The sequence below is a fragment of the Solanum tuberosum genome, unplaced genomic scaffold (genome assembly GCF_000226075.1).
Source record: "Solanum tuberosum cultivar DM 1-3 516 R44 unplaced genomic scaffold, SolTub_3.0 scf00135, whole genome shotgun sequence".
Lineage (NCBI taxonomy): Eukaryota > Viridiplantae > Streptophyta > Magnoliopsida > Solanales > Solanaceae > Solanum > Solanum tuberosum.
Genome location: NW_006239059.1, coordinates 597,444 through 609,462, shown reverse-complemented (window position 1 = coordinate 609,462; position 12,019 = coordinate 597,444). Strand labels below are relative to the sequence as shown.

At 31.9% G+C, this 12,019-nt stretch overlaps 1 protein-coding gene across 1 annotated transcript; it reads left to right on the top strand.

The window, feature by feature from the left end:
* Positions 1–8,556: 8,556 nt before the first annotated feature.
* On the top strand, positions 8,557–9,198 carry LOC102582535 (proline-rich receptor-like protein kinase PERK8). The gene has a single exon (XM_006351563.2). The coding sequence runs from the start codon at positions 8,567–8,569 to the stop codon at positions 9,092–9,094; it is 528 nt and encodes a 175-aa protein (XP_006351625.2). The 5' UTR covers positions 8,557–8,566; the 3' UTR covers positions 9,095–9,198.
* The last annotated feature ends 2,821 nt before the right edge of the window (positions 9,199–12,019 follow it).

Sequence of the window (12,019 nt, the reverse complement as noted above, 5' to 3'; positions counted from 1 at the left end):
TTTTTCATTGGAATTCTTATTTATTGTCAAAAAGGAGAAGAAATAAATTCATCATTCCACTACGTACACTCGATTCAAAAACTCAAGAATGAACTAATGCCATGTTCAGGTATCTCGAACGTATCTTGCTAGGCAAAGACAAGTTAGAATGGATAGCTCTCAAATAAATTATACATTTATAGGTCCTTCTCTACATACTAAAAATACACTCTTAGCTTCTACTACATCTTAATTTATAATGACAAGATCATGACGTCTCTATATTATGGAATATTCTGCTAAAACTTCAACTATAAGGTGTAAAATTGCATATTACATATTATTTTAGTGACTCGACTGACTTGACTATTTACAAGTGTTTACTATAGCTAAATTCGAAAAAGAAGGGATTAACTAAAAGAAATTTATTTATTGAGACGAGGATTTAGGTCTGGTAATATATTACTCTATCTAAAGTATCTAATCATATTTGTTTTTCTAATTTGCAATCTGCATATCATGAGATGAATGACTTTTTCATCACTCATTTTTTTGTATTTCACTTTGATTTTCTAAAATATGAAAAATGGAGACGTATTGAAATTTACGTGAGTAACATCTATAGTTCTTTTTTGTTGAAGTGTGTGACCATCTCATCTAAAAGCTTTATAATTCCTAACTAAAAATAGAAAAATATGTTACTAACTTATCAGTTTAATTCAAATAACAAATAAAAAGAACTAACTCCTAAATTCAAGTCAAATAGGACTCTAATAACATAATTTAAAAATCCTAAAAATAGCTAATTGTTTTATTTCTGCAATATCCTGAGACATATTCTCAACACTCCTTCTTGGATCAGGAATTGTAGATTGTAGTCTCAACTGAAATTGACCTTGTGAACAAATCTGATAATTCATCATTTGTCTTGCAAGGCTTGTGTGCATCTTCTGTTGGATTAAATGAGAAGCGCTTATCTCCCATTTCAACTTGTAAAATCTCTTGCGTAGTAGAATCAAAGATTCGACAATATTTGTCTCCAAATAATAATTTAAATCTTTTTTCTATTAACTGACCAACACTAAACAAACTTTTATCAATATCAGACACATAAAGAACATCTGAAATTATTTTTGTACTTGAATTTATTTTAATTGCAACAGACCCTTTTCCTTTTGCAGGAATACAATCATCATTTCCAATTTTGACTTTCTTATTTTCCATAGGAATGAACTCTTTAAAAAGATTTCTTTCATATGTCATGTGGTTTGTACAACCACTATCAATCATCCAATAATCAGATTTTTTGGTTAAAAACAAGTTGCCACAAATAAGTGGTCTTCTTCTTCTTCTTCAATAGTGACTTGGGCAACTGTTTCATCTTTTTAAAATTTGCTTTTGCAAATCACAGTTTCATGACTAAGTTGTTTGCAGATCTTGCATTATGCATTTGGTCTCTTCCAACATTTATATGGAGGATGTCCATTTTTGCCACAATGCTGACAAGGTGGATAATTATTCAAAAATTTACCCTTGCTTTGAGTTTTGTGGCTAGCTACTAGTGCTCCTTCAACCACACCATCTTGCCTCATAAGTCTCCTTTGTTCCTGAGCCTGCAAAAGAATTTAACAATTCTGCCAAGGTAATTTTGGACAGATCTTGTGTGTTTTCCAAGGTAGTTATACATGCTTCATATTTTTCGGGCACTATAACAAGAACTTTTTCAACAATTGTTGTATCTTTAAATTCAGTGTCTAGTAATCTTACCTTGTTGACAATACCAAACAATCTGTCAGAGTATTCCTTAACTGTTTTTTACTCTTTCATTCTCTGCAATTCGAATTCCCTTATTAAATTTAATACCTTCATTCCTCTTATTCTTTCTTCAGATAATTCCAAATATCTTTTGGTGATGTGAGAGTCATGATTTTCGTGAAAACAGTTGTCGAAAGAGCAGCAAATAAAGTTGCTTTTGCCTTCGACTTAATGGTTTTCTTTTCCTTGTGACTCTTAATTTGGGCCATAGTGGAATTATTTTGCAGTGGATTAATTTCATAATTCTCTTCCGCGGCTTCCCAAAGATCAAGAGCCTCCAAGTAAGTTTCCATTCTCACAGCCCATAGTTGATAATTCTCACCATCAAAAATAGGAGGAGTCATTCGTGAAAAACTATTTTCGAAATCTATTTTTCTACTCACATGTCTCTCAAGAAGAAGGCTCTGATACCAATTGTTGATTTTTTGATAAAGAAATTAAGAAAATAACAAAGAAAGACTTTGAGAGAAAAAATACTACAGAATTGTCAAAGGAAATTATTTTATTAATAATCCAGAGACTTACATTTATAATATATAATTCCTAACTAAAAATAGAAAAATACGTTACTAACTTATCAGTTTAATTCAAATAACAAATAAAAAGAACTAACTCCTAAATTCAAGTCAAATAGGACTCTAATAACATAATTTGAAAATCCTAAAAATAGCTAACTGTTTTATTTCTGCAATATCCTGAGACACATTCTCAACACTTTTAGAAGATGCTCCTATATTATTTCCTGTTAGTTTCTTTAATTTTTTGATTGTATTGTATAAAGAGCTATTTGATTTGACATTTTTCAAGAAACCAAAACCTATGTTCTTTGGTATTAAAGTCGACTAAGATACATAATAAATTATAGTTGCAGGTCACTTGATTTCTTAGTTGCAACAGAGGAAGTTCATCTTTATGATCAAATTGAAAAAAGTAATCAGATGAATGAAAATGTCACTCTTGGTCGACTTGGAGGACAATATGGTTTTTAGATTCTTATGTTACAGCTTAAGGAAGTTAATAAATTGCTCAAAGGCTATTACTATACTTGAATAGAAACTAGCTTCTTTTTTTAAAGCAAATTTACCACTAGACAGTGTCTAGCGGCCTTTTATTAAGAATAAAAATTATCAATAGGGACAAGTACAAGCAAGGGGGGCTAGGCCTTACCTTACTAATCCTAATGAAGTACCTAACCTCTGCTACCTAACAAGCATGAAGAAAATAAGAGCTAGAGAGAACTAAGTATTTTCTTATCACTACAGAGTTTGTAATACACTTCGTGATGATATTACAAATGAGGATGCTTAAATAATGTAAAAATATGTCAATCAAGAAAAAAATTGAGTTATCAGCCTCAAACTTTCTATGACAAAAGCATGAATTAAAAAAGATTGATTGTCCATCAAAAGTAACTTAAATTATTTTTCTCTTGTCTTCTTCTCCAAACCTATCCAACAAGACTTGATAATTTATACCTTCTTTATGGATTTATTGGATCTAGTTGAACCAATTGATACTGTCAAATGGTTTTGCTTTGCCTGTCGCATCGATAGGTGTCTTGGAACAAACTCCTCAGTTATTTTATCGTCCCAACTATGTTGTCTTCCATGTGTCTTCTTTTTGCTTTTGTTGCTTCCACTTCTTTGTTGTTTAGGTGATATATCTCCTTCCCTAGCCACTTTATCAAAGCATATGTCCAGCATATTGTCTTCATCATCTTCATCAAGAGAATCCTCGCCCAAATCAATTGTATTTGACATTGTGGCCCTTGACTCATTCTTCTTTTCAAGCACACATTTAGGAATAAATACGGGAGCTTCTGGACTTAATTTTCTATTCAAAGCAGGTGGTGAGACCTGTTTTTCTTGGACCAAATCGTTGTCAGTCTCTATTAACTTTACTTGCTTTCCAATAGTCTTCAATAAAACATCAAAGATATTCGAACATAATAGGTCTCTTGAGACATTATTAATATCTTGCCTCTTCTCACTGTCATGAAAATTGCCAGTCGGACCTTTTTCACTACATGAAGAATTATTTTGGCTAGTCGGGGAAAGGGTCTGACTACTAGTTGATTTTTTGTGTGCAACCAGTGTCCAGTTTTTAGTTGCATTCTCATTTTCAACTTGCAAAAAATCATGCCCAGAATTTCAGATGTATCCATTAGCTTTTGTCCTGAATCCATTAATTTTTACCCTGAACCAACTCGCGGCACATCAATCCCAACTCTTGGTGCTCCCCCTTTGTTTTCGGTAGTTGTTTGAACACCAATATTACTTGTATCAACATTCATTGAGTCTGCACGATTTTGCTCAGAAGTGGCAGCAACCAATTGTCAATCTAAAAAAGTAGCTTTACTTTGATCGACATCAATAATCTTTCTTTTTTTATTTAGTATTTCTCTCGCATCACCTTGATACTTTTCACTATCAATAGTACATTTTAAAGCAATTTCAATGGTATCATTAATTTGTTTGTTATTTTGATTTCTTTTCGAGATCAAACGACAACTATCTTTATCATGACCTTGGTGCTTACAATAATTGCAATACAAAGGTAGATTATCATATACAATCTCCTGAAAAACCTCGATCAACTTACCAAATTTTCCATCCACAAACTGCAACCTTATACGATTTGAAAGTTTTTCCATTAGATCAAGTATAACCTTGACCCTAGCCGTGCTAGGTCTTGACTTGATTTGAGTAGCTTTATCTATAGTTATTGGCTTCCCAACTGTCGATGCTATAGACATCAGAGACTTCTTTGCAAACAAATCTGGAGATAAGTTCGGTAAAGAAATCCAAACCATAGCTAACGTCGTTTCCTCCTTAGGATTATATCCAATGGACCATGTAAAAACCCTACATTGGTGCTCCTCTCCATTGTAGAGAAGATAATTAACTGGGCGAGATAAAGCTAGTACATAATCTTCGTATTGATCAAACCTCAACAAAATTTGTCTTAGAGTAAGTAAGTCAATTAAACAATTGCCCTTGGTACCAAGATATTTCGGTAAAATTTACCTTAATACCTTCAAATTTGGTGCACCACGGGATAATTTAAACACCACTACTTGATGCAATCCCTCTTCGATCATAAAGTCTTGTCTTTCCTCCATTGAAAACGTGATAGTAGGTTCTCCATGAATTATTTTGATTGATTTTACGATTGGTTTTTAGTTAATTAGGGCAGATTGTTTAGGATTTAGAATATTGAAATTAAAAATGGTGGCGTATGTGGTGGTTTGGGGTGGTGGGAAGGGCTGGACAACCTCGAAAGGAGGTCGTCCAGTGGCCGTATCAGCCATGATAGTTGTGCAGCTACTGCCTATGTAGGAGCCACCAGAGAAACCCTAGGTCGGCAGTAAAGTTTTCTTATTGAGTATAATTAATTGGAAAAATATTCATTTGTGTGGAGTTTAATAGAAACTAGCTTTCATTTTCATAGTTGACTTTTTTTTTGCAAATTTGATTTTAGTAGCTTGAAATTGAAGCTTTTGATGAAAGATTGAATGAAGATACAATTACTTTTTTTTTACGTGTTGTAAACTAAATTGTTAGATGACTGTCTAATGGTATAAGATTGGAAATGGTTCGACTAAGAAATTAAAGTTTTTCAAGAATAGCTAAATGCTTAAAAGGACATAGATTGTATGTTATTTCATCATAGTTACATCTATTTCTCTGCCAACGTCAATGATTGGGTCCGTGCTCAGCACGGGCTAAGACCCTATAGTATATGTATATATATGGAGAATTGTTGAAGATTTGGATATGGTAAGTTAGAGTTAGTTCGTTATGTTAGGACCGAAAATAAGCAAGTGTCATGCGGAAGCTAGCAAAGTGAACCTTGAAAGACCATGAGTAAGAAGACAAACGAGAAATATACCAAAAGACACAAAGATTTAACGTGGTTCGATCAATCGACCTACATCCACAAAGGAGATGAGCAATCCACTATAAATATGAGAGTACAAAATATAGAGAGAAATAACGTCAACCAATTCACTCAGAATACAAGGAGGTTCACAAATTCTCCCCCTTAACCAAAACTCTCAAAACCCTAGGACTACATTGTGAATGTTGATTAAGTTAGAAGAAACAAACCTATATTTATAGAGTCCTAAACCTTTTCCTACAAGAAAAGGACTAGTCAAAATATTAAAACCTTTTCCTAAAAGTAAAAACTATTTATGGTAAGAAATTAGGGCAAAGAAAACCCAACAAATCTCCCCCTTGGCCTGAATTTCTGACAAAATAAATTTGTCCACCTTCTTCACATAATCTTTAGGGTCTTGCATCTCTTCTCAATAATCTCCTCCATCAAATCTACGTCTCGTTACATAGAACCTCTCTGAAATAATTTCTCCAACAAAAATCTTCATTACTGTCAAAAAGGTTGCGGCTAGAACTACACCGATCAAGATGAACAATCGATTTTTAACTTGGTTCAACCATTAGACCATCGAACCATTGAACCTGACTCCATCATTGAATCTGTCTCTGATACCACTTGTTAGGACCGAAAATAAGCATGTGTCATGCGGAAGCTAGCAAAGCGAATCTCGAAAGACCATGAGTAAGAAGACAAACGAGTAATATACCAAAAGACACAAAGACTTAACGGGGTTCGGTCAATCGACCTACATCCACAAAGGAGATGAGCAATCCACTATAAATATGAGAGTACAAAATATAGAGAGAAATAACCTCAACCAATTCACTCGGAATACAAGGAGGTTCACAAATTCTCTCCCTTAACCAAAACTCTCAAAACCCTAGGACTACATTGTGAATGCTGATTAAGTTAGAAGGAACAAACTTATATTTATAAAGTTCTATACATTTTCCTACAAGAAAAGGACTAGTCAAAATATTAAAACATTTTCCTAAAAGGAAAACTTATTTATGGTAAGAAATCAGGGCAAATAAAACCCAACACGTTAGGTGTACAAAATGTTATAACCTTAAAAATTACTCGAAATATAGTGGAGAGTTTTGGAAAATCCTATTGGAAATAGATTGTAATTTTTGTTTAGAGTTTTTACACATAAAATTTCTTGTATTGATTTATTATTCACTTTCTTCCTTCATCCTTAGTGAAAATCACTCATCAATTTGGCAATTCAACACGTGGGTATTCCACTTTTGAGTTTTGGATTATACTCTGTTCATTCATTTTTAGTTGTCATGTATTTTTTGAGAATTAGTTTAACTAATTTTTAAAGCTAAATTAAATTACATCAATTTGATATTTTAATATAAAATTTTGAATATTTAAAAACTATACGAAAAGCACTATAAATGACAAAAAAAAAATTCATATCAATGTGATGAAAAATTACTTTTTAAAATATTAATCAAAATTTATATCGTTTAACTCTAAAAAAATTATGACAACTAAAAAGGAACGGACGAAAGTATCCAGACAACTCAAGAAGAAGAGAAATGAGTTACATTGATTCATCAAATCTAAACCCACTCATGCATTGTCTAGTGTCCAACTAGGATGCCTACTTTATTAATGCAAGAAATATAGATATCCTTGGGTGGAATTTGCTATGACAGATGGAAAATTCTTTACTTGGGATAAAGATAAAAAGGGGCTGATCCCAAAGTTTATCTCCTCAAGAAAAGGATATGCAAAGAGGAGAGAGCATAAAGTGTGTATTGGGCATAAATTGTGTATAGAGAAAGGCATAATGAAAAGATAATATGGCCGCCAATCACTTTTTCCCTTTCATCTACTTACCAATGTTTAGAAGTTAAAATTGAAAGAAAAAAAAAATACTAAACATGCATTTATAATACCATTACAATAATAACATGTTTTAGTGACCATGAATATTCACATTAGCAAATAGTGTTAAAAACTTTATCGGTATTAGTTAATTGTTATTAAATACAATATCATTATAGATTTTAGAGACATTTACAAAAAGCGTTAATTGTTTCTAAAAAACATATTTAGCGAACAATTAAAACACTATTATCGTTAATTAATTGCCGCTAAATTTATTTATTTTTTGTATAGAATAGTTTGATAAGATTTTATCAATTAATCTATATATAAGAAACTACAAAATAAAAAAAAATATTAAAATTATAGAAAAAATATTTTCCCTCCTGAACAAAACTCTCTTAGCGAGTATATTGTGGATGATTCTATGTTCTAAAACTTCTCCTAAAAAGGATAGATATGAAAGTCTTTCTTCACCAAGAAAACATTTTCGAAACAAAATACAATCATGATAAAATTTAAATAATATAGAAAATTCAGGACAAATCTTAAAACATAAGGAATATACAAATTAAAACTTGTTATACTCCAAAAATGATCATGTAAAACACGGTCACAAAGCAATCAATATGAGTTGTGGTGCAGTAATGAGACTACTTCACCCTTAACTAAAGGTTTCGGATTTGAGCATGCATGGGCATAAAGAAAATTTTGTTGGGAGGGGGTGCGCAATTCAAATTTAGTCGGGGCTCCAATATGGGCTCTGGACATTGAAAAAAAAGAAAGTAAACATGAATCTGTAGTCACCACTTTCTGCAGTGTGTAGGAGGGAGGTAAATTACAAAGCTTTAAAGCAAACATCATATCTTTTTTATCTAAAAGGAAGCATATATTCATGTTCAGCTTTCAGAAAGAGCCTCAAACAAGAATGAATAAGATTCTTGGAAGGGCTAAAAAGTCTATAAAAGCAAATACCACTTAGCATCACAAGTTTCTTCAATCACAATTTGGCCTAAAAATGAAACAATCCATGACAACAAAATGCTTATTTTTGGTGTTTTGTGTGGCAATATTTTCTCTAGCAAATTCCCAAGATACTAACACAATGCCACCAGCAAGTTTACTCTGCATAAGTGAATGTAATACATGTCCTGTTATTTGTTCTACTCCACCACCTTCCCCTATCAAACTCAAGCCACCACCTTCACCATCAACATCAATACTACTACAAACACCACCACCACCACCACCACTCTTCGCTCCACTACGCCCCTCACCACCATCCTCCCATTCACCATCACCACCGTCCTCGTCGCAGAAAGAACCTAAATCTCCTCCACCATCTTACATGATATACACTGGTGCTCCTCCTCCTCCTCATACTTCTAATTGTCCTCCTAATATTATCAATATACCATCAACTCAGGTGCCACCAGTACAGAAGAATTACACTTATCCTTACTACTATTATTTTGCTTCAGAGGCAACTTCTATTCCACTTTTTCATGGCTCCATTGTTTTGGGATTTTGGGTGGTTTTCCATTTAATTTGTTGGTGAAAAGAGAAGCAGGGGATTCTTGAAAAATCAAAATGGTATATGTATATTTTGCATTCTAGGATATTTGGCTTAATTGATTATATAATTGTATTTAGTATACATCATATATATTTCAATTCATCTATTGAAATTGGGTATACAACATCAATAGAAGCAATCTTCATCTAAAAATTAGATTGTTTCTCTACGGGATAAGCTACCTAGACTATGACCGAAATCTCAGAGGGCAGAGACATATCTTCACTAAACTAAGGTCCTATTACCTCCTGATCCTTCTTTTTTTTTTTGTAATTTTGTACACCTTTTTTACTTACGTGACATTCAAATATCTCTCACGCACCTCAAATGCGTGGTACGGACTACGGAGTGTGCCACGTAAGGCAAAAATTGTACAAAATTACAAAAAAAAATGAATTCAAAGGTAATAGGACCTAAATTTAGTTAAGGTGTATCTTTAAGATTTTAATTATAATCTAGGCATACTTATGTCTTATTCCTTTCTCTACTGTAAATTTCAAGATTGCCAAGATCAAATCATGAAGCTTTATGGCAATGCAGCAGGTTGCCCACAAACATTTGGCTCTAACTTACCAAGCTAGGTGCACAGTGACTGAGCTAGAATTTTTACTAAGTGAGTTTAAAATACGAAAAAGTAAACACATAAAGAAGCTAAAGGAATCCAAATTTTTTTTAACTAGATATAAATAATATAATTTCCACCGAAGAGGGTTCGATAATCCCCTTGGCTCTGCCCCGGGGCGGATGCACGTTGCTATAAGGGTGTCATTGCTCAAAAAAAAAATACTACATATATTTGTAGATAATAATAAATAAAAAATGATGCAAAATAGGTATAGTAAATATTTTAGATAAAACTAATATCAGTTATTTATCCGATGATGGTTATCCAAAAGTGAAAGTATTATGAAGCATTGTGATTTGCGAACAAAGTAATATGAGATATGAAATCATAATACAAAATTAAATGATGTAAAATTAAAGTTTTATTTGGACATGTAATTTAGATTTCATAAGTTATTTTCTTTATAATCGTGAAAGCTCCACAAGATATAAAAACTAGCAAAATTTCTCATTTCTTACTCAATCTTACCAAATGAACAAATCATAGTTCATAATCAAGATATCGAAATATCCTAAGGCTTGCATTGTCACGTATTTTCATGTTCTTTTGTAAAGACACGTTTGTGATTACAAATTTTTACATACACATAATTTTATAAAAATCCACTAAGCACTAGTCAACAATAGTAGACTAGTAGTCACTAATTATTCTTTAACATAGTCCTTTTTTAAAACTCAATTATTATGAATTTTATTTTTAGACTTAAACTCAGTTAAAAAGAACCTTTATATATATATATATATATATATATATAGTCTTTCTTACTAATGATTATCCCATTGTCTACGAATAGTTTGAATACTATTTGTAAATGTCCTAAGTGTTCTTTAATAGCATGACTAAATACTAAGATATCATCTACATATACTAAAATAAAATTTTTATTTTTCCAAAATATAATCTTTCTATGCTTGGGGTGTTTAGTCTGGCTTCTTCTGAATCAGATGAGTCTTGTTGTCTTCCTTCTATGGCATCTATGCTTATTACTGAATACATACTTTCATTATCTAACATATATTCATCTACATTTATTAGGGTCTCTTGGAAGTCTTCTATAAGCTGGGCATTTCTCGTGCTACTATTATTTCTTCCTGGACAAGTGTTAGCTAGATGTTCTTCACTTCCACAAGTAAAACAAGCTAGCCTATTTTTGTAAATTTTGTTATTATTATGTTTTCTTACGTGTCTATCTTTATTTAGATAAGGCTTTCTAGTCGTTGATTTTCTTAGATAGTACTTTTTCCTAGGTTTGTATTCTTGGGTATTTTGATATGTCCTTTTGTATTTTCTTTTTGGTGTACTTTGATCATAACTTTGTGTTATATATATATTCTTACAAAAATCAGTCTCGTTTTGTTTTAATTGTTTTTGTATTTGTATAGTCGTACATTTCTCTTGTAATATTTTCATAACATGTTGTATTTTATGTCCTATGGACCAGTTTACATTTGGATTTTGTATTACTCCCTCTCTTTTGTTCCATCTTTCTTCTATTTCTCTTCCTAAGGCTCCAGGGAGTTTGTTAAAAAAAAAATTTCCCAAACTTTGGTCAAATGCATTACCACTTATGGCGCAATAGTAGAAATAGTTTTTTAAAAAGTTTTTTATATGGCTCCAATTAGTTATATGTACTAAGTTGTTCTAATTTTATTAATGCATTCTTTTGCAATACTACTAAGCCACTATTTGGGTCTTCTCCTGTTATTAGGCTATGCATTTTATTAGTAAAATTATACGAATTTGGTCCCATGTTTACTAGTTCTTGGAATTCTTGAGGGTAAGCTACTTTGTATGCTTCCCATACTCCTTTAATTGATTCTCCTAGAAAAGTCTCCATGTATCTATACATAGTTTCCGCATCTATTTCACTATTATATATATATGTGTGTGTGTAAGAGAGAGAATGTGGGACGGAGTGGGATATGACAGCTTAGGTTGAAAACAATTTATGAAAAATTAATCTATCTAAGCAAACATAGTTACTTATTAATAATACATAGCTATATTTAAAATATAACCTAACGTAGTTATACTTAGGATTTTCTTATATGAATTTTATTTTTAGAATCTAACTCTAGATTTTATTTTTAAAAATATGGATGTGGGACGGAGCAGTATAGGACAACTTAGGTTGAAAATAAAAATTTTAAGGAAAAAAACATAGCTACTATATTTATAATACATATCTATAATTTTAAAATATTATCTAATGTAACCGTACTTAGGGTTTTTATATCTAATATATCATCTCTTGCTCTCCTCTTTTCCTCTTCCTCTATCTG

Bases quoted from the DNA above. Each gene is read 5' to 3' on its own strand.
- LOC102582535 (XM_006351563.2), top strand. From the start codon at position 8,567: ATGACAACAAAATGCTTATTTTTGGTGTTTTGTGTGGCAATATTTTCT.